General features: G+C 35.6%; 7 protein-coding genes across 9 annotated transcripts; 3 read left to right on the top strand and 4 right to left on the bottom strand.

Moving 5' to 3' along the window:
• The first annotated feature begins 69 nt into the window (after positions 1-69).
• Positions 70-1,329, top strand: LOC9313889. Its single transcript, XM_002877775.2, has 2 exons — positions 70-519; positions 621-1,329. The coding sequence occupies exons 1-2, from the start codon at positions 274-276 to the stop codon at positions 1,146-1,148; spliced, it is 774 nt and encodes a 257-aa protein (XP_002877821.1). The 5' UTR covers positions 70-273; the 3' UTR covers positions 1,149-1,329.
• Positions 1,330-2,236: 907 nt separating this feature from the next.
• On the top strand, positions 2,237-3,396 carry LOC9312171. Of its 2 annotated transcripts, none has more exons than XM_021026519.1 (2): positions 2,237-2,916; positions 3,159-3,396. In XM_021026519.1, exons 1-2 carry the CDS (start codon positions 2,634-2,636, stop codon positions 3,212-3,214), a joined length of 339 nt encoding a protein of 112 aa, XP_020882178.1. In that variant the 5' UTR covers positions 2,237-2,633; the 3' UTR covers positions 3,215-3,396. The 2 variants fall into 2 exon arrangements, with proteins under 2 accessions (XP_020882178.1, XP_002877820.1); XM_002877774.2 differs by having other exon boundaries at positions 2,249-2,916; positions 3,156-3,396.
• A 5,388-nt stretch (positions 3,397-8,784) lies between these two features.
• On the bottom strand, positions 8,785-11,979 carry LOC9312170 (probably inactive leucine-rich repeat receptor-like protein kinase IMK2). Its single transcript, XM_021025493.1, has 2 exons — positions 9,705-11,979; positions 8,785-9,629 (listed from the first exon to the last, which is right to left on the bottom strand). The coding sequence occupies exons 1-2, from the start codon at positions 11,563-11,565 to the stop codon at positions 8,992-8,994; spliced, it is 2,499 nt and encodes an 832-aa protein (XP_020881152.1). The 5' UTR covers positions 11,566-11,979; the 3' UTR covers positions 8,785-8,991.
• A 697-nt stretch (positions 11,980-12,676) lies between these two features.
• Positions 12,677-14,706, bottom strand: LOC9312169 (prosaposin). The gene is made up of 6 exons (XM_002876055.2): positions 14,511-14,706; positions 14,311-14,406; positions 13,925-14,073; positions 13,630-13,827; positions 13,249-13,308; positions 12,677-13,068 (listed from the first exon to the last, which is right to left on the bottom strand). Exons 2-6 carry the CDS (start codon positions 14,399-14,401, stop codon positions 12,925-12,927), a joined length of 642 nt encoding a protein of 213 aa, XP_002876101.1. The 5' UTR covers positions 14,402-14,406; positions 14,511-14,706; the 3' UTR covers positions 12,677-12,924.
• A 683-nt stretch (positions 14,707-15,389) lies between these two features.
• Positions 15,390-16,445, top strand: LOC110228549. The gene is made up of 2 exons (XM_021026226.1): positions 15,390-15,657; positions 15,742-16,445. The coding sequence occupies exons 1-2, from the start codon at positions 15,390-15,392 to the stop codon at positions 16,323-16,325; spliced, it is 852 nt and encodes a 283-aa protein (XP_020881885.1). The 3' UTR covers positions 16,326-16,445.
• An 80-nt stretch (positions 16,446-16,525) lies between these two features.
• On the bottom strand, positions 16,526-18,343 carry LOC9312168 (WEB family protein At3g51720). Its single transcript, XM_021025139.1, has 2 exons — positions 18,023-18,343; positions 16,526-17,846 (listed from the first exon to the last, which is right to left on the bottom strand). The coding sequence occupies exons 1-2, from the start codon at positions 18,161-18,163 to the stop codon at positions 16,728-16,730; spliced, it is 1,260 nt and encodes a 419-aa protein (XP_020880798.1). The 5' UTR covers positions 18,164-18,343; the 3' UTR covers positions 16,526-16,727.
• Positions 18,344-19,162: 819 nt separating this feature from the next.
• Positions 19,163-21,738, bottom strand: LOC9313888 (PAN domain-containing protein At5g03700). Of its 2 annotated transcripts, XM_021023938.1 has the most exons (3): positions 20,354-21,738; positions 19,826-20,263; positions 19,163-19,744 (listed from the first exon to the last, which is right to left on the bottom strand). In XM_021023938.1, exons 1-3 carry the CDS (start codon positions 20,900-20,902, stop codon positions 19,259-19,261), a joined length of 1,473 nt encoding a protein of 490 aa, XP_020879597.1. In that variant the 5' UTR covers positions 20,903-21,738; the 3' UTR covers positions 19,163-19,258. The 2 variants fall into 2 exon arrangements, with proteins under 2 accessions (XP_020879597.1, XP_002876099.2); XM_002876053.2 differs by having other exon boundaries at positions 19,163-20,263.
• Positions 21,739-22,560: the final 822 nt, after the last annotated feature.

Below are 22,560 nucleotides of genomic sequence, written 5' to 3'. Positions count from 1 at the left end.
AATGTTTGGTTTCATGATCGATTTTATCACCACCACATGGTAGGAGACTAACTTTTTCTAAAGCTCTTTCCTGACCTGTGAACACAATAAAGAGGCCACAAATATCGGTTTTGCAGACACGAGAAAGTTTCAAACTTTCAACAACTTGTCATTAAATTCAACTTTCAGCTAACAAACTAGAAAAGAAGAGTGTCAATACAACAAAGCTGATATCTCCCAAACTCACAATTTTGCCTTCTTGGGTCGCAAACAAGAAACACCTTTTACCCTCAAATGATTTTGTATCTTACCGTTGAAGAAATGATGGATATTAACCGATCCCGAAGATTGAACTTCAATGCTCCATTCTTGTCGACGAAGCGCCATGTCAGCCAAGAGAAGCTTCCGGGTCAGTTTCCGGAAGCTTCCGTCCCGTTTTGCTGGGAGACCGCTCCCGGGATGCCCAAGAACTCGTCTCATTTGAAAAATGATGCTGAATCCGAGACGCCCCGCCTCAAACTACCTCCTGGAAGATTGAAGGTTTATCATTCTCTAAACCATAATATTTTCTCTGTTTTCCTGTTTTAGGTTTTTCAATCCATTCATTACCAATTGATTTTGTCATTCGTTCTACATCATAGGTGCACGTTAAAGGTGAAAACGACGACTTTGATGACGCCAGTGAGAGTTTAACACCAGCTAGATTGTCGCATATGAAGAAACGCAACAATCACGAACATTTCCATCAAACCAACCAAGACACGGTCGATGTCTTGTCTCTCACGCAAGCCATAGACATGGTCGAACTCCCAAAAGATAGCGTTTCGGAATCGGATGGGAGCAGCGGAGCAGGTGACTCAAACGGCTACTTAACAATGGAAAGCACAGAACGAAGCGAAGACATGTCACCGAGTTACATAATAGAGCGGTTTCTACCGGATGCAGCGGCTCTAGCAGCCGTGACATCAGCGGCTAGCCAAAGAAGGAAGAAGAAGCTCTCTTATTTGAGTGGTGCAACCGTGAGGCAGTCTTGTTTTTCACCAAAAGCTTGTGGCGTACATGTATTGCTGCCTTGGAGCACTAAGCATAGAATCTGTGGCGTCAAAAATGCATTTTCTCCATCTTCCCACGTCCACTTGCAACCCAAGTTTATTACAAAAAATAACTAGTTGGATTAAGGTACTTTTTTGGTTTCTTGTAAAATGTGGTGGTTAATAACATTTATACGAAAAGAAAGAAAAGAAAAGCATGTACAAAATATAAGGCCCTTTTGCCAAAATTGTTGCAGCTAGCTTTAAAGTTATCATGTAATACTTTTATATATATAATCCACAAATTAGACTTTGGATCTGTTCTGACTTCTGACCAAAAGAATTGTTTGTCCAGATTTCATGATCTCTTAAAATAGGCCATCAAGCTTACAGATCACTTCAATTTTTATTTATTTTGGTAGTTTTAGAGAGTTGAATGATTTGATAAGATGTGCAACTACAAATATCTGAAGATTTTTTCTCTTTTTGTAATGTAAAATTTATCCGGCAAAAGAAATACTTAAACAAATGACTTTACTTTTTTTTCTGAATTTTTTGGAAGAGAATAAGAAACCAACTTTTGCAAAAGAATATGAAAGAAATCTGAGATTGCAGAGATTAGAGATATGAAACTTGACAAAAACAGAATGGCCCATTTTTCAAAAGATTAAAACCTAATTTTTCAAGTGTCGTTAGCTCAATTGGTAAAAAATTTTGGTGAAACTTAGAGGTCGTCGATTCGAGTGACGCTTGAGACGAAACTAATATTATATGATGTGGTTTCGGATCTGGAGAATTACGGGTTTTGGCGCATAACCTCCTGCTATTCAAAAAAAAAAAAAAATTTTGACAAAAACAGTGGCCCATTTTTCAAAAGATTAAAAAGAATTTTTTTTTCTCAAAAATCCTAGCTATTTACTCCCTCTATTTCTAATAATTTGATGTTTTGAAATTTTTTCTTCTTCCACAAAATTTGATATTTTGTAATAACATTGTTATTACTTTTACTTAGTAACCAATAAGGAGAGGAAAAGAATGAAACTAAAATTGTTAAATTAACAAACAAAAATAATTAAATAATATAAAAATTACTTTTTTTTTTTAATTTACGTGTAAAACTTAAAACATTAAGAGAACAACAAAATAATTATGACTAGTTGTTGTTATATGCATAAAAAAATCTTGGAAAGAACTAAAACTTGCAAATTGGTAAAATACACAATTATTCACATCTATTCACAACAAGGGACGTGTGGATTCGAGGAAATCAGACAAGGAATATGAAAATGCTTTTAGTTTTAGACAGTTAGCTGACACGTGTAATGAAATATATGGTAAACAACAAGTTACGAGGTACGTGTAAAACCACATGACCGCTTCTCAGAACAGTGGACGTGTCGTTTTTTTCTAGATTTTCTACCGACTTAGTACAACTTTAGTTAATTAATATATTATCTCATTTTTTGGATAACCTATACTATTGTCTCATTGTATATTATATTAAGTCACTATTTTGCATCGATAAAGTTCAACATCAAACTACTTTTACAAGATTAATTAAAATGGCACTGTCTTAAGGAAAAGTGGAACCAATGGTAAGGAAAGAAACAATAGGAAGGAAATATGGAAGAAGGCGTTCCAGAAGCAGAGAAGGTCGTGTGTCCAAAAGAAGTCGTAGAAAAGAACAAAGATAAACAAGAACTAGAAGAAGAAGAAGAGAAAGGAGCTAAAGGTGGGATTTTGAACAATCTGATATCCAACTTTATGGATGCAACAACAACAACAACAGCAGAGGGAAAATCTGGTAAAAACATTCAAAAATTAGAATGTGAAGATGAAAATGACAAGGAAAAAGAGAGCTCATCAAGTGTTGGAGTCTTAGAGAAGATTATTTCTCATCTGCCAGGTACGGTACTCTCGACTTTAGTGTTAAAGCGTAAATTTGCAATAATCTCGGATTTGATTTCATTGTGTATATTAACCTTCGATCTTGCAATTACTATTTTTTTGGTGAAGAGATTGTTCGCTCTTTAGATTAGTTAGACGCTTCGATGGAACTCTAGTGTTAAGATTATGGAGTTCGCAAATGATTTAAGTAGATAATTGTTAATTTGTTTGTAAATGACTTTTGGTCCCTAAACGCAGAAGACGCAGCTCCAACAACAGAGGAGGCAGCCATTTTGATCCACTCTGCGATTGACTGAAGAAGATTTCAACGACGTTTATAATTATTTTTACTCTTCGGTTTTGTAAGTTTGATATTGATCTTCACGTACGAGGCTATTTTGTATGTTTGTGTCTTTTGTGAATTCGATATCTTCTCCAGACTGACTATGAATCCAATTTGGTCTTTGTTTAAAATAAATACTAATTATTTATAGTCAGATCTATTTTTGTTCAATATTTTCCCATCCCACTTGTGTATAATTAACTAATGACTAAAGGGAAACCGAAATAGAGGAAAACTATAACAATGCTTTCATGTTGTGATTGAAAGCAAACAAGAAACTTAATTAGAAACGTGAGGGTAATTAGGAAATGAATGAATAAAATATTTTGTTTTATGCTTTGTCTCACAAATACATCGTTTTGAAAAAGCACAACAATCACGTAACTAGATATATATATATATATACTTACTAAACTAAATGGTAATTATTATTTTAAAGGATGTAAAATTGGTTAGTTATGCAGTTGTTTTCTAGAGTCTATAGAAAATTAGAGATGATTATTTTGGCTATTTGGACATTTGGACGTTAGACGGAAAGGAGATCTATATGGTCAGAGTTGGACATTTTTGTTTCCGTGTATTCGGATGTTGAAGTAATGTAGTTTACTTACAAAAGTATCAATAACTAACAAGTATATTATATGTAAGTAGTGTATTCTGAATTTGTATATATAAGATTTTCTTTTGAGGATTATGGGTCCGCTAAAATCTAGATTAATATATTATACTATTATTGAAATATAAAATCATTATTATGTATATATATATATATGAATAAATTTATGAAAAATAATAGTCTAATTATATATAGAAAATAATAGAAATAATCTTTTGTGATGATAGAAAATTTTATTATGAAAGAAAAAAATGGAAAATTTAAGAATTTCTTTAGTAGTTATAAGAAGTTAGAATATGATAAGCATCCAGATAAGGTTTATTTGCAATATTGTAGAATGCTTTTGGAAAAATGAAAAGTTATTAAAAATGACAGTGTAATAACCCCTGTCATTACGGTCTACATATAGAACAAATCTTCCTCACTTTTATTTCCATTCACATTTAGATAATGCTTACGTATGTCCTTACATCTCTTTACTTAAACAACTCTTTAAAGGAATATAATCAAGTAATTCAAATATATACATAATCAAATATTAAAAAATTTAAGGGAAAATATACATTGAATGGAAAATATGTACATTACTTTTTTTTGTTAAAGAAAAATATATGTACATTACAAGAAGTGGTTGTCTCCATACATTTAAACAGATAAGAGTTGTGTTTAGTTGCAGAATTTTTTTTTTTAGAGAAAAAGTCACATTATACTTTTTTTCTTTTGTCAACGAGAAAGTCATATAATACAGTCGGAAAATAAGATGGGAAGTGCAAAGGAAAATATTTCGGGGATCCGTAGAATCTTCAGATCTTTGGTGAGAAAGATACTTCCTAAGAAGCCAAAAGATCATGAAAGCACAACCGAAAATAAAGGTATTTTTCCCCCCGGTATTTGCAGTTTGAAAAGCTATGTATTCAATTTATTATAAATATATCAAAAACTACTTTTCAAATTTGTTATTTCATATTTTCTCCTTTTCAAATTTACAGCTACCTTTGTAAACATTTCTCCTCCTAATTGGGTAACCACCCAAGGAGCTTTTTAATAAATGTGTGGTTGACAAAAAATAAAAAAAAATTGTTAATTTCATTTTTTGTTTTTTTTTGAGCAAAAATTTCATAAGAAAACATAAACGGAGGAAATTTTGGGATAGTTTTTCCCTAATATTGAACTCATGTTTCTCATGTAATTGTTGATGTGATGAACAAATAAAAATCTTACAAGATTATTAACAAATTGACTTTAAAAGATATGAAAGTATAAAATGGTTACTAAGAAGAATTTTAAATAAAAAAATAAGAAACAAGAAAAATATATAAAGAAAAACACTTAGCTAAACTTTCGTTTTTACATACATTAATCTTACGACATGCTCGACCCAAGTTGGATGAGCAAAAGTGCAATGATCCAAAGATTTATATGTCTACTGAAAAGAAATTAAACAAGAAAAAAGATCATATTTTTCAAGGTCTTTGAAAAATGACCTAAAAATTAACCAAAAACGAGTTGGTCTAGTAACTAAGTTTATGTATTATCGAAAACATAAAGACTTTGAAAAGATTTGTGTAAGAAGAGATATGTTTTCCAAAACATAGTAATTATATGATCTAAATTTCGTCTTAAAAAATATACGACTCAAAGGTCATTAACTCTATAATCATTTAAAAAAAAATCCAAAAAGTACTAGTAAAAATGATGTCCCTGTAAAGATCCAATTTTTTTTAAAAAGTATATCTCAAGAAAACAATTTTTTTTCATATAATAGTTTTACTTAAAAAGGGATCTACTTAAAAAAATGAAAAATCAAAACAGCTCTTAAATTACTAAAAACTCCAAGTTTTATAACAAAATACCAAAACAATGTCTCTCGTTTTAATGTAAAGAAAGTTCATTTTTTTACCCATAAGGTAGTCTAATATATATTGGGTCGGGGATGACTTACGATATATTGTTTTATTCTTAACAGAATTGGCGATGATAGACGGTTCAACCTGCACTTTTCCAGAAAATTACGGTAATATCGTCGCTCTTAATCTTTAATAAGCATTAAACATATTTAAAATATCAAATTATTAAAATATAGAATTGAGAGAAAAAAGTTAATCAAGAAACAACCCATTTTGTTTATAGATTTTATAGAGTTAATGACTTATGTTTTAGGACTTAAGATGTCATAGTTAGGGTTTCTTTTTATGTGATTTTTAGTTCTAACGTACAAATTAGACCAAGACAAGTGACTTCTCGATTTGTGCTACTATCATCGATGTGTCAAGAATTCAAGTCTGCATATTGAATGTTGTTGAAAAAAGAAAGGTTGTGAAATCACGACGAGACTGCAATATGTCACATGCCAGAGGATTATAGAAGATTTACCAAAAATGAAACTATTTTCGTAGATGATAACGATCCTTGTTCTACCCATAAATTTTTGATCTGAAACTTTGTTTCTCGAATTTCGGCCTACCCTATTTTAAAATAAAGTAAGGAGGAAAAGTATATCCATCGTCAAATCTTTGATTCTTTTCCTTACATATTACATAAATAGTGGTCTGTTATCCTGTAAGAATAGTCCGCTTTGTGATCAAGTAAGAGATTAGGGCAACTTGTGTAAGATATAACTCCAAGATAATGGAGCTGCGTAGAGATTTAGCCTTGAAGTGACCACAATCCAAACTTAAGAGAAAACACAATTGAAGATGAGGTGGTTCCTTGTTTCCTCTTCCAAACCACATAACAAACATGTGTGTACAACCAAAAGTCCTTATTTGAGAAGCATATATTGAGTAGGAATGTGACTCTGCTCTTATGCTAAACCACATTTCCCCGATATATATACCTCTTGTATTGACTATTTCACATAGTGAAATGCTCTATTTGTAGAATATAGTATGAAATATAAATTCACCAAATATCTTAACTGTTTTTCATTAATTTTGGTGATATCTTTTTTATCACGTTGATCTCCCATCATTTCTATAATTTCTATAGGTTTCACCTTCTACTTGAATAAATTCGGTAAACTCATACGTAATAACACGTATGAGATTATATGTTCTTGGTGTTTTCCTTAGGATTAAGATTTCCGTATTAAAGATATCGACTATATATTTAGTCGTTATCATTTCAAATATAATATATGGCCAGTCGAATCACCATTACCATGATACATCATAACTATATATACCCTAACTATCATATAAATTCAGCCAAATATATTACAGTTAGGTCATCTTGGTTATAACATCTAACAATTAGGTCATCTTAGCTATAACACTCGACTACAATAGTAAACACTTATATCTTATGGTATATACATGGATAAAACAACATGCCTCTCATACCAAATAATAATACAAAATTGATTACATACTATATTTGGTGTTTACTGACCTCTGCTACTCTGTAGTATTGAGAGGCAGCTGGTACGAGTCAATTATTAAAGGTTGCTTTGGATCTAGGAAGATTTATGAGTTTTGGTCCATAACCTTATAATTAACATTAAAAACAGTTTTTAACGTACATAATCGTTGAACCAATACTAAATCAGAATAGGAGTCAGTTTTCGAAAAATCTTGTTATATAATATATAACATCATAACTTGCTAAATTTGTGAAGTTTTGTTTTTGGTCATCTGAAATTTTATTAATATTTGTTGTGGAACCACAATAGAATACAACTCCCAAAAATGGAAACTTAACCCAACGGACAAAGTAAAAATCCCCGAACGAAATAATATTGCCAAATATGTGAAGCTTTGATGAGTATTTTGAATTTTGGGGGAAAAAAATTAGAAATCCTATTGTCAAAATATAAAATTATGAAAATTGTGTATTAATTATCAATATAGACTTTATAAAAATAAAATCATCCAAAAAGTAAAAATACGTCAGTTTCTTCTCTATTAGTAAAGTATGAGCCTAGCACACATCCAAGAGTAAGATAGATTGCCACACTCTTGTATATTGCTTAGAAAATCTTCCAACTTTCGATGTAGGACAATTTTATACTTTAATACATTTTCTTCCTCTCCTCCCAATGTTTAAGATTGAGATTAAACATCTGAAACGTAAAGTTAATTTGAAGGGCTGGCCTCATAATCGGAATATTATACATGCTCGGATAGCATATTAGTTAGTGTAGGTCTACCTCACACTAAAAAAAATCTCAACATAGGGAATGATTCGTCTTCCAATTTACTTAGTTTTTATTTTGTTTTTCCAACACTTAAATATATATGGGATTTAATAATGTGTTTTACTTAATATATTCCAGGAAAAAGTGACGTCCTAGTGGAAATTTTCAACAAATTAGTGCTTGTTGAGCCGAGACCCGCCGACCTCTTTAAGTTGTGGAAGATGTTTGATGTTTATTTTCGTGCTTCACAAGATGACCACGAATCCAACATGGTTGAGGCTGAGGTAGAGATCGAAATTGTACCCGAAGCCGAGATTCAAACTGAACCTGAAGCTGAGACACAAATTACACCTGAAATCGAACCTGAAGCTGAGATCCTAACTGAAACCAAAGCTAAACATCGACGTTTTCGATGGATCTGTTGTGTCAACCCATAAATTTATATATCGATTATTATCAGTGACTGAACTATTGATGTTATATTAGAGAAGACAAAGGTGAAATGGTTTAGAAGAGACTTTTGTAAAAGATATTTTTGTTATCTGTTCTATTTATATCTAAAAAGCCGTTTTAGAGATCTCTTAGTTCTATTTTAAAACCAACAACAAATCCATTTATAATCTCTCTTCTTTGAGCATCCCCGACTCACAAACTATTTACTGTTATATTTGTTTCATCATTTTTTACCACTACTCTCTGAAAAATGGTTGTGTGTTTGAAGTTTGGTAACATTTTCTTCTCTTCTTTTAACCAAAAAAAACAATCAAAATTACACTACATCACAGAAAATAAGTAAATTCCAAAATCAATTATTGTATTACTTCTTCAACCAAAAAAGAATGAATAATCAAATTACATTACAGTACTAGCACAAACTTCAAACCATTTTTATCTACATTTACTTGAATCAAAGAATATTAATGAAAATAAAAAATGTGGTATTTGTATATAGGTCCCTTCTTTTTTATTCTTCTTCCATAAAAACCCCCAAAACTTTCCTTTAATCCTCGTTTGACCCTAAATCTTTACCTCCTTCACCACCAGATCCAATCAGCGTCGTCTCCATCTCCGCTTCAGTCTCCGGCCTAATCTCCTCCAACTGATTCACCACCTGATTAGCTTCTGGCCTCGCCGCCGGAGACGGATCAACACAATGTAAAGCCAATTTCAGAGTATTCAAAAGCTCATCACCAACGCTTTGAGTCTCTCTCATGAGCTCCAGATCAAAAACTTCATTAGTCCACTCTTCTTTCACAATCGAAGCTACCCATTGAGGCAAATCCATCCCATTCGTCGGCTCTCCTGGAGATTTCCCAGTCAAGAGCTCCAATATGATGATCCCTAAGCTGTAGACATCGGTCTTAGTGCTTGCGTTCTTGATTTTTGAAAACTCCGGTGCTCTGTATCCTAATGTTCCGGCGGTTGCTATTACGTTTGTGGCGGCGGCGGCGGTCATGAGCCTTGAGAGACCGTAATCGGCGATGTGTGCGTTGGTTTGTTCGTCGAGGAGAATGTTGCTTGCTGTGAGATTCTCATGGATCATGTTCTCGTTGCTGTGAAGGTGAGCTAAACCACGACTGATTCCTTTTGCTATCTTCATTCTTGTTTCCCATGGAATTAGGGTTTCTGGTCCTCGAGCTGTTAAATTCAATATGTCAGATCAATAAAAATGTCAACTTTATCAAATCCAGAGTTAGGGTTTTTTTTGCTTACCGTGAAGAAACGCAGAGAGACTTCCTTTTGACATGTAGTCAAAGACGAGTAGCTTCTCTCCTTTAGGTCCTAAGTAGTAAGCTCTTAGTGCAAGCAGATTCTGGTGACGAATCTTGCCTAAAGCTGTGACTTCTCCTTCGAACTCTTTGACTCCTTTGGTTGTTTTCTCTCTCAGCCGCTTCACAGCGACTTCATTTCCGTCCTCCAATGTGGCTTTGTATGCTGTGCCGTAAGTACTTTTCCCCATGATCTCAGCTGTGGCACAGAGGAGATCATCGGCGGTGAACACGAATGGACCATCGAAATGAACCAGCTTGCCTCCCATTTCACCTCCAGCTGATGCAGCAGCTGCAGATACTGTCTTCTCTGATGTCTTTTCCTTTCCATCTTTTTGTTTCAAGGCGGCTCGTTTCTTGATCAGACAGCAGAGGAGTATGCAGCATAATACAAGGAGGATGGCTAGAAGAGCTCCGATGGCGATTAGGATTATGTCTTTCAACGAGAGTTTTCTGTGGTGTTTTCTTGGTTCTTGTGATGAGGTCGGTGAAAGGGTGAGAGGATGATGAGGTTTTGGAGAAGGGCATGGCTTTGAGGAGCTGTAGCCACAGAGCTGAATGTTCCCCACGAAAGAGCTTGAGTTGAACTTCTTGGAGAGAATAGGTGGAACAGGACCAGAGAGGGTGTTGTAGGAGACGTTGAATGAAGAAAGGTTCGCCAGGTGGACTAGTGACAACGGGATTGGACCTGTGAAGTTGTTTTCTGACAGATCAAGCTGTTTGATTCCAGATATGTTCCCTATTGTCTCTGGGATTGGCCCATTGATCTTGTTTCTCTTGATGTTAAGCTCTGTCATGTTATGCAGTCTATCAATGGCATCTGGGATTGGGCCTTTGAGGTGGTTGCTTTCGAGGTTTAGTGAAACCAGAGATGAAAGGTTGGAGAAACTGTCTGGGATGGTTCCGTTGATTGAATTGTAAGAAAAATCAAGGCTCTGGAGGTGTGGAAGAGCTCCACATTCTCTGGGAATAGAACCTGAGAGCTGGTTATGGCTTAAAGAAACCTCTTCCAACAGACCATGCTTGCAGAGAGACAAAGGAATAGCTCCAGAGAAGAGATTATGGTCAAGATTCAACGTTTTGAGAGGGTGGGAGCCATTAACCAAAAAGTTGGGTATCGAACCAGAGAGGTTGTTATGCTGAAGATCGAGAAAAGTGAGGGTATATGCTCTGGCTACACTAACCGGAAGGGGACCGGACAGTGAATTGAAGCTGAGATTGAGCCTATAGAGCCTCGTGGATTCAGCAAGACTAGTTGGGATGATTCCAGTTAGCTGGTTACTGCTAAGATCAAGATTCTGGAGAAGAGGGCAGTTACCCAGTGAGGCTGGGATGGAACCGGAGAGGCGATTGTTGAAGAGATAGACTCCACGCAAGCTCTTGAGGTAGCCAAGGGAACGAGGAACCGAACCGGCGATAACATTGTTGTGGAGGCTAAGTTTTCTGAGACTCCCAAGCTGTCCAATCTTTTCGGAGATAGTGCCACCAAGTCCCTTCCAAGGGAGCTGAATGGCGACCACTTGACCTCGGAGGCATTTGATTCCAGCCCAGCCAGAGCAAACTTCAGAGGAGGCAGAGTTGTTCCAGCTTCTGAGAACTCCGGTGAAGTCAATGAGTTCGTGTTTGATTGCTTGGAGTGCCTGATAGTTCGCTTGAGTCACCACGATTCCATCCCAAGAGTGACCACCACCACCACCACCTGCAACAGCTCTAGCAGAGAAGAGTAAGAAACACAAGAGGAGACTCATGCAGAAATGGAAACTAATTTCATAAATCCGAAATGGGTTTTTGAAAAGATGATTCATTTCAAAAGAATCAAAGAGTAAAGAAGAAAAAAAAATAGAAAACGTAGAAGAAAGATGAGAAGAGCAGGGAGCTTGAGTTCTTGGGTTGTTCTGCTTCCTCTGTTTTTTGGAGATAGAGATAGAGAGAGAGAGAGAGAAGATTAATTTTTAGTGAGAGAGGAAATGAACAAGTGAGTGAGTGAGTGTTGTAGCAAAAGACTAATTATGGTTGGAGTGACGAGGAAGAAGACAAAGACAAAGTGTTTAGTTTATGTTTATTGTAAGGGTAACGGCTAGTTTTTACTTGTTGGTCCTGCGCCAAAAAAACGGTAAGCGAGAGAAACATGACCAAGACCAACGGCTATAAAGTTATTTCGACCGTTTTTAATCATTCATTATTACTAAAAATGTCTCGAGAGGCGAGAGTCGTTGGGGCATCAAATTATAATTATTCCAATGGAATTCACTAATCTTATATGACTTGGTCAAATCTTGAGACACTTTTGGCCACGTCAGTCCTAGTACCAATATCGTGGGGCACACTATAGAGATATTGGTGTATCTAGAATCAATTACGAATAAAGGACTTATTTTGATGGCTTTTATAGAATTTGCCATTTTATCAAAAAAATTTGAAAATTGCCATTTTTTTGTAAACAAAAACACAAATTTACACATAATGCTTGGGTTTATTAAGTTCCAGTTTTTTGTAGGGTATAGTTTTTGTTATAAAGTATATGTTTTATGAAATTATTTTTCCAAATTTTTAGTTTTTAAAAATGGCAAAAATGGCAAATTTGAAAGAATGTTGAGAAAATGGCAATTTTAAAAAATGGTTGAGCAAAAATGGCTTTTTAGATAATAATCCTGGTGTATCTATGTAAAAATCCTTTTTGATTTTGGGTTTAAGTAATTAAATTTTAAACGCTAATAATTTGAGCGTCTCAGATTTTAGATTTGGCGGCCATCAGCAACTGCCAAAAAACAAACATGGTTTTATTCTTGAAACACATAATTTTGTGTAGATAAATCCTCTACAAGGCTAAAAGGAAGAGTTGTTAATTCCAACACAACACAAACTTACCAAAGGTTTTTTGCCAAAAATGAATTGAAAACAGTCAAACACCAGCGGTGAGATAGAAACATAAAAAAATATCATTCTTATAAAATGTAACAAACCTGAAATAGAATACAGTGATATCATGGTAGAGGTACAATTGTTGTAGCGATCATTATTTACACAAACGCAAAGAGACATTTGGAGGGTGTGTTTGAATCCATACATATAGACACTACACAAAGTCTGCAACCATTCTTATGGAGCAGCTCGTGTTCCTACTTATAAGGAATTAAGTCCTGCTATGGCAACGTTTTTAACATTCAAGAATCCGCCAACTCTGGCTGCCTTAGAACCGATTTCTCAGCCGGACATGCGCGTAAGAGTGTGCAGACGTCGTTTTTCACTAGGAATTCCTCTGCATTTACGAGGATCAGAGGTCCATATTCGAATACCAACGTCTTGCACTGTAATAACACAAGACACAACACAGTAAAATCAGAAAAACCTAAGCTAACTACTACGTATGTGATCATGCAATTGTGTTGCACAAGTTCGAGAAGAACATCAACAGAAAAAGTAAAATGAAATGGTTAATTTGCAAACACGTAAAGGCGATGTTATGGATTTGAGTTGATCATTCTAACCTTCTTCTCGTAGTTCTTGAGTGATTTGCATCCCTTGAGAAGCAGTTCAACGATATCCAGCTAGATAATCACGAGAACACAAAGTCAGTATATAAAACTCATCATCAGTATAAAAGAAAAGTCTTCACGAGGATTGTTTACAAAAATCCCTGAATCAGGGGCCCTGATATTTAAACTATTTTTTCAGTTAGAGTGAATTTAGAACGTAATAACAACACAAACACGACTACACGAGGGCATAGCAGCTTGCACTGTGATAGTGGGTACTCTTACGTTATGACTTAATCAGAGTGCTATGAGTCTATAACACAGAATGCATAAATGACAAAATAAAACCTGTGATAGAAGACATAAAGTCATCATCTTGTAGTTACTACTAACCTGTGTATCGGGATCTTGTAGTTTGATGAGAATCTCTGAAACAGTCCTGTGGCATACACCGCAACTGTCCTGACGGACTTCTTCGACAAGAGCTACAACTTTGCCACAAAGATTCATCCTCTTGCAGAAATAGTGAGGTTGAAACGACTCCAGTTGTAAGAAGAAGAGAGGAACATAGTAATCAACCAAAGTTATGCACTGCATCAAATAAAAAACATACTATTTATTCAACACAGTTGATATAACAAAACAAACAGTCCAAGTGTAAGGTTCAGCATCAGCAGAATGAGAGAACCTGCTGCGAAAATCCGCGCAATTGGGAACACCGATCATGAAGATCCTCAATAATCTCCGCCTGTGTGACATTTTTCTCAAGGTAGCTGAGAGCATCAGTAACATATTCCTCACACAGAGTGCAAACATCTTCCTTGTTGGAAACTTTTTCTACACAAAGGCAAAAGAAAAGTTGAATAGTCTTAAAACTTCTACTCAAAATAAGACTATCTGAGTCTGAGCCATTCTTTTAGCTTTAGGAGAACTTGGGTTGTTGAAATATACAACTACCTCATCATTTCCAGCCCATAAAAACAAACTATTTCATTAAAAGTATCAAACTTTAACCCTAAAGAGCAAGCTTCTATACAATCAAGCATGAGTACTAAATTTTGTCTAATTTCTTACCTGAGAGGGTGGAGTCAACAAAAGATCTAGCGTCAGAAACCAAGATCAAACCCAACAAGAGAAGCACAAAGGTTCCAGCTTTAAGACCCATGATTCCTGATAAAGAACAAAAGATCAGAAAGAAGATTCAAGTAAGACTCTTTACGAGAGATATATCGAAATAAAAAAGATTCAATCGAAATTGTAGAGAAAGATTTTACCTTTTTGAGCAAATGATTGGTAGAATCTGGTATGTGTAGGAGAAGAAGAAGAGGGTTATCAAGAATCAATGCGTAAGCAGATCCGTGGAATTAGTCGATTGCGTGGATTGTCGAAAGGTCAATGAGGTATTTTCACACTACAAGCTATTATCTTCCACGTCATCTCACCGGCATGTGGCTATTATCTTCCAATATGCAATTAGTTTGGACTTTGGAATTAGCATAAAGAATATAACAAATCTTGTAAAACAAAATCAAATCTCATTTCAATATTTAGCATATAACCAATGCACATCGAAAAACACAATTGATCACCATAAGACAAAGATTAGACCATTTTAATCACTAACTCATCACATTATGTTCAAAGCTATCTTCTTCTTCTTACTCTCTTTATTCAACATCACAGACAAGTTTGCAAATCCGAACCGCTTTCTCTTCCCATAGAACCTTTTTTCCTTCTCCTTCCCTTCACTATTTCTATCTCCAAAGTTAGTCTTTCCAACATTCGGATCGGTTCACAATTTTTTTTCGAAAATCCGAAGTGTAACCGAAACATAAATAAATTCGGTTTCGGTTCGGATTTGGATCCGAATTATTTGATCAAATCCGAAATATCCGAATAACCCGATCCAAATCATCCAAGATATCGGAATTACCCATGATTTATCCGATCAAACTCAAAATATCCGAAGTATCCGATCCGAATTGACATAAAACTAATAATATTTATGTATTGTTTTGGTTTAGTGGATATCCGATTGGATTTCAGTTATAATCCGATCCGAATTGAAACCCGAATCTCATTCTACATGAAATTCGAACGAGTTTTACTAAAAAACCGAAACCGGTTCGGATCGAATTTTTCGGATTTGGATTATGTGCCCAGGCCTAGTCCAAACTGAATGGAATAAGGATATTAATGATGAAAAGATTAATGATGGAGATCACGCTGATATTGATATCCCTGAAAATGCGTCGCTAATTGAGTGCCCTGATCCTATCGTAACAATAGTGAGCCAAGTTTATGGAGACTCTTTTCGTGAACAGTCCTCCTACTATTCCTATTGCCGCGACACGGTTATTTTGTGTCATACTCAATCTGATGTGGATCAGATTAATGCCTATATGCTTTCACAATTACCAGGTAAAATCCGGTTTTTTCTAAACTATAGCCACCATTTTCTGCACATACTATAACTACGACTTGGTTTCATATCATCACATAAAGGTAAAGAGATATTATCTCACTGCGATGACTGCCTAGTTCCGGAGGATGAGGATACCCCAAGCCCAGTCGATTACATGTTAATAATTTCAAGTATGTTTAGTAGCGTCACAGTCCCCGGAGTGCCTAACCAGATTTTGAGACTCAAGGTTGGTGCTCCCATCATGTTACTTGCTGACGTTGATCCTAGCCGTGGGTTAAGTACTGGGACTAGACTTCAAATTCTTCAGTTGGGTGATTCTATGCTTGTGACCAGATTTGCAACATCACAACGTAGTCCTCGTCCCCAGGAATTCCTGATCGAAAAGATGCACATGTTCTCTGAGAAAGGTTTTTTTACCCCAATGCGGCGTACCCAGTATCCTTTCACACTTGCATTCGCCATGACTATAGATCAGAGTCGAGGCCAAACATTTTCCAAAGTTGGTCTATATCTACCAAAACAAGTACTGTCCCCTCCTGGACAAAGGTTTCTTGCCATATCCAAAGTTAAGGCCGCAACTGGTTTGACCCAAGTTCTTATCACAGAAGAAGGTGAGAAACCCCACGTAGAAGCCGAAAATGTTTTCTTGAAGAAGTTGTTTTAGTCTACAGGTCTTGTTTCAGACTATTTATAACGTTCCCTATTTATTGGTTTGTTTTTTCTTTTTCTTCAAAACAGCATAATTAAGACTTTGGTTTTTTCTATTACAGTTTTTAACACATCACCCAACAAAGAGCCAACACTAAAACACCTAATCTGCTACAGAAACATTGCTAGCTTCCTGCAAGAACAAGTCCATCTCAAAGATTTCATATGTTTGTTTTATCTTCTCAAAATCATTCATGACACAACAACTTTGGTAGTAATTGGTGCTAAAGTGAGACTCTCTAATCCACTTAATTTGAAAACAAATAGAAACACAATTGCTTACAACTGCAGGAAAACACCTAACAACTCCTAAGAAAAAAAGATAAAGATAAGACCATTCCAATCACTCACTCACTCATCACATTAAGTTCAAAGCTATCTTCTTCTTCTTATTCTTCTTCTTACTCTCTTTATTCAGCATCACAGACAAGTTTGCGAATCCAAACCGCTTCCTCTTCCCATTCAACCTTTTTTCCTTCTCCTTCCCTTGACCATTTCTATCTCCAAAGTTAGTCTTTCCAAGAATCTGACCCAACGAAACTCTCCCGTTCATCATCATCGCCGACTCATCCGCAAGAAGTAGTTTCCTACTGAGTATCTGCCCAATCGACATTGTTGGTTTCAAGACAGCAACTGAGGACGAGGTCCCATCACCATTCATCATCATATTAAGACCATTTACATCCATCATAAAAGGGTTCTTGAACTTGGCCGAACATGATGATCTCCTCCTCTGTTCTGTCCACCGCCATTTTCCTTCTTCTGCTTCCATTTTCGTGATATTCACTTTCTCCAAACCTTCTTCAAGTGTCCTCCTACTGCTTCTGATTTCTCTAGCTGTTTCTTGAATCGTCTCAAGAATCTCCTCATGCATCGTCTCCTCATCATTTCCTCTTCTTCTTCTTCTTCTTCCTCTTCTAGTAACCGCCTTGATTTCAGCGATTGCAACTGCTTCAGCCGCTCTAGCAGCTTCCTTCATCTTTCTAGCAGCGATCAAACGCATCTCAGCAGCTTCAATCTTGTTTCTCGTTTGTTCAATCTCAACCACAGCTTTATCAACCGCATAACGAGCATTCTCTCCTGTTCTACTAAACTCCTTAGCTTCATAACTTAGTCTCTGAATCTCCTTGGACATTTCAGCTGCATTCTCAGAGTTAAGTCTCTCTCGTGTCTTCTCAAGTGCAGCTCTTTCCTCTTCCAGTCTCTTGTTCAGTAACTCAACAGACTCACGAATAGCTGCCAAATCTTTAGTTGTCTTGCACAGATTCATCTTCGCTTGATTCAATTCCTTGAAAACATTCATGTCACAGTTTTCTTTCTCTTCCTTGTTCTGTAGCTTTGATTTAAGCTCTTCAACGATCGCTTTGGTGGACTCGAGTGACTTCAACACCTTTAAAGTTTCTCCTTCTTTAGCAATCAGTTCCTTCTCTAACTCACTCGCTTTCGCCACCATACCAGCTACGTCATCCACTTCGTTCTGCAACCATAAAAAAATTCAAACTTTCGCATCAGAAGAAACAACTAAAGACAAGAACTTTCTAAAAATTGATGAATCTAATGACCCATTTCAATTAGAAACCCTAAAAGCAAAGAGCTGGACAAAATCAATGAGAAGAAAACAGAGACTTTGAGGGAGAAAGAGAGAACTAAGACCTGAGAAGCTTCAGAGATGTTAAGGGAAGAAGGTTTCCAGAAACCAAATCCGCCAAAGCGAGTGGCGGCTTCTCTCACGGACTCGAATGGTGCAGAAGTGTCGATTTCCCCGACGAGGGAGGGTTCTAGGGTTTCGGCCATCAAAAGCTTGGGAAGAAGAAGTAAAGAGAGAGAGTGATCAAAACTGTTGTTGTTTTCTTCGATACTGTGTGTGAACGAAGACTTTTATATATATCGTAACGGTCTTTTTGTAATGAAGGGGATAATTAAAGTTAAATAAAAGCTACAAGTATCCGTTTTCTTCTCAGTTTTTAGTTTTGTCTCTATTTAAAGTTTACACACTTTTTCTAATCCAATTTTAATATCCGAAGTGGATTAGTACACGAATCTTTGGACCGTTGGATTTGATAAAAAAAGTGTGAACTTAGTAAATATTATACTAGTTGTTTTCTGAATTGTCTTCTAACTTATATAAAGATTTAATAGTTAAATGTTTTTTTTGTGTGCTCCAATTAATAGTTAAATGTTATCAACCTTTTCTGTCAAGAATCATAAATTTTTATATGTTTATTAGTCCCTTAATGCTAATAATATCAAATGTGATTTTTTTTTTTTTTTTTTTTTTGTGCAAATATCAAATGTGATTAGAATTAGAACTTTAGTTGGAGAAAAGAGAAAGAAATAAAGAAAAGTGAAAGAGTATTTGGACCGTTGGATGATAGAGGGAGTTGTGCCGGAGTTGGCTGCGTCAATGATGGAGTTTGTGGTGGGGATCACTAACGGTCATAAAGCAGGGCCACATAATAAAATTCTCAGTTTTTAAATAGCACTTTTTCAGCTAACCGTTGGACGTTAAAAGTAAAAAAAAAAAAAAAAAAAAAAAAAAAAAAAAAAAAAAAAAAAAAAAAAAAAAAAAAAGAGGCGTTGGTCTGCGCGTTGCGACTAGTGCGTACAATTCGACAATGAAGAAAAAAATTAGTATTCAATATTCATGATCCCTAAATTTTATAAATCCATACCTAACCTACCAGTAGAAATGTGGAAAAACACTGTTTTTTCCTTCCTTTTTAGATGAAATAATTGAGTTTTGACTTATATGTCATATTAATATTAACTAGAAACTAGAAAGATCCTCATAAATCATATCAATACGGTATCAATGTTTTCACTATAAAAACGGTATCAATGTTTACATGTAAGACACAAATTAATCTGAAATCTCCAAAAACAAAACTATCAAGAATCTGTATTGGCCGGCTGCTGCGGTAGCGGTGGAGGTGGCGGCAGTGACAAGCTTTTCCGTCGCTTCCGAATGAAATAAATAGCAAATCCAGAAAGAAGCAACAAAATCACAAAACCATCAATCCCTCCAACTAATCCCACAACCCATTTTCTAACATTCGGTTTCTCATCACTTAATCTCACTCCTTTAGGAATCTTAACCATATAACTCAATCCACTCACTCTCTCAATCTGTTTAACACCCATCACAATCCCATACATGACACAACTCTCATCAGAAACAGAGTAACTCGCAGCTCCACACTCACAATCTTTCTTACACAACTCTTCACATCTTTCTTTGCTGATGTTTCTCACTTGTGTCCCGTTTCTTAGCACTGTAGTAACTCCTTTTAGCTCAACCATCTCGTGGTCGCATAACCTCTTCACCGAAACCGCTTCTTCCACGTTGATGCTGCTACAATCTCCATTGCTCACAACCTTAATGCAAGAACAAGACTTTGAGAATGTACAGATTCCATATGGTTTACACGCTACAGGAAGATCACAAGTGTCGCTTACAGCTTGAAACGTTGCCTCGAACTTTCCCTTTTCCGGTTTATACGAGTAGAGTCCTAAATTACCGGTTCTGTTCCCAAGCGCCAAGAATCTGATCAACGGTTGCTCGATTCTTCCGATTATGTGGCTGTTATCGTCGAATAGGTCAAGACCCTTTAACCCTAACCTCACGAAGTTGACCGTTGTGTTCTTCTCTATAGGCTCGTATTCCCAGTAGGAGTACTTGAGCTTGTTCAAATTTAGGAACAGAGCAATCTTGTCGCGTAAAATTTCAAATGAATAGAACAAAGTCGAGTCATTTGGGAATGAAGTTAGTTGCGTCGCCACGTCTAGTTTCTGACCACTCAACATCACATCTGTTGGGAAATTGAAACTTTGCCATTTGATCAAATTCTTAGCATCAACCAACACTAGATTCCCTGTGCTTTGTATCTCCAACCTCTGCAAATTTTTGTTTCCAAAACAACAATTCTTTTACATGTTTCTGTCATTAGAAATTACGTTTTTCTTCAAACCAATCAAATTTTATACCTCCACGCCTTGTCCTGAGGTTCCACTTCTCCATCCAACGTGTTTATTGCTACTCTTTAGCCTCAAGTCTCCATCTTTTGTAAGCTCAATGATGCATTTGCTAGAAACGTACATCTTCGAGTAATGCCCTGAGCTCCATACTCTTACATCTCCAAGGAAAATTTGAAGGGAACACAAATATCGTCCATCATCTTTGTCACTTGATTCCATCGTTAACGCGGCTTTGAAACCGGGTTCTCTTGTTGACGATGATTCTGTCTCCATTATATAAGCTTTCCCCATAAACCCGGGAGTGTATTCTAGAGGAGAAGTGAGCGTCAGGGAATTACCAAGGCTGATATCTGATTTGCAGTGACCTTGGAGCTTCGAGAACAAGCAGATTAAGAAAGTGAACGTATAGAACTTCATCATCATGATCATGATATGCTTCTGCGGCTGTTGCTCTTCTGAAGAAAAGAGGAAAGATGATAAGAAAAAGAAAAGAAGGGAAAGTTTGGTTAGGATGTGTTTTTCTATACACTTTTGCAAGGAAAAGGTTTCTGCTTTCATGTTGCCTTTGTTTTGTTGTTTGTGAATTGTTCTTATTATCCTAAACTTCTTTCTTTCCTATATTTGGTATATATATATATATTTACTTGAAAATGATTTCCGAAGAGACACATATTAGTATGATCAGTCTTTCCACTTATTTGTATAGTTACTTAAAAAAGTTTATAATAACAGAGCAAGAGAACAGAAGATGTTGCACGCTTGGTCTTCCACAGGCTATCCATGTGGGGTTTCTGCTCTGCATTCTAATTTTCATGACACACAATGTAGTTTCTTTCATAGAGTAGACCAAAAATCTTAGTATAGGAATTATTTCCTTTTTGTTTGTAAAAAATAAGATATATGTACATTTAGTTTAACATATTGGAAAATGGATTGTATTAGGGCATCATATATAAAGGATATGCGTTTCTCTACTTCTCGCCAATTGATTTTGATTTGTTGTTAGTAAGATAGTATCAAAACGATGTTTTAAGATTAGGGACAAAAAAATCGATTTTCTAACGATAATGTATCGACTAGTAAGCTTATATGTAGGCTTGAGACTGGGGAAGTAAAGCAGGTATGTGTTGGGAATTAGGTGAGATTTGTTTAATACTAATAATTTAGTTGGACTATAATAATTGATATTGGCTTAAAGATGGACCACGAAAAGTGGCGATCCCTGTCATTGTATGTTACGTGTAATTTAAATCCCTTTTAGTGCCCTGATGTCAGCGATGCGTATAAACACCCTGGCCTCCAGAAATAACCAACTCCAAATTTGACACTTCCGGCTTCCAAGGCTTTCTATATTTTGGCCCACGAATTGTCTGCATACGCAATGCGACCCATTTTCTAATGGGTTGATTTCGTATTTGATGCTCCTACCATCTATTTAAAATTGAAGCTTCTAAAGGATCTAAAAGGTTTAGTTTTGAAGAAAAAATCCGACTCAAATCATCCAGTGTTTTTTCTCCCGCATCCAGTATATCAGTTAAGGAAATAATCTGTTTAAAAAAATCAAATACGGAAAGATATATATAGTAAATATATTTTCTTACAATCTATCTTAATTATAATGTTCTTAAATTAAATTAGAGTAGATAAAAAATCTTTCAGTTACCGGCCGGGGGATGAGAGAAAAAGATCTCCGTTACTTTAAAGTTTAAACAATTAATTAGAATTTCCTTTTGTAATTAAGGGGAAGAATAAGAAAAGGAAATCCTAATTAAACTGATACTTAAAACTTCCGTAAGAGTAAGAATATCATTTCGTATTTAGCCAAATTCATAATTTGAAAAGAAAAAAAAAACTCATTCACATACCGCTACAATAATTAATGGCCCTAATTCGTAAAGACTCCTCTTCTGCTTCTCTCGATGAGATCAAACGATGGAAGATCAAAGTGCAGATTGTTAGAACGTGCAAGGGAAATAACAAAGAATCAGGCAACTCCATCGACATGGTTTTACTCGATTCATCGGTATGGCTTTGTCTGAATTATATACCTTTAACATGTATCTTTTGTAATAGTATATATATTTACCAGAATGATTTGCACTTTGATAAATAGTAATCGATTATTCATGCATGAGTCAAGTTCTGTAATTAGGTTTGTTTGATTACACACATGACTCGTACGTGTTTTAGACTTTTAGTTGAGTCAATCATCTAGA

This window comes from Arabidopsis lyrata, assembly GCF_000004255.2.
Source record: "Arabidopsis lyrata subsp. lyrata unplaced genomic scaffold ARALYscaffold_5, whole genome shotgun sequence".
In the NCBI taxonomy this organism is placed as follows: domain Eukaryota; kingdom Viridiplantae; phylum Streptophyta; class Magnoliopsida; order Brassicales; family Brassicaceae; genus Arabidopsis; species Arabidopsis lyrata.
The sequence above is the reverse complement of the archived record's forward strand: the minus strand, read 5'-3'. Positions and strand labels throughout refer to the sequence as shown.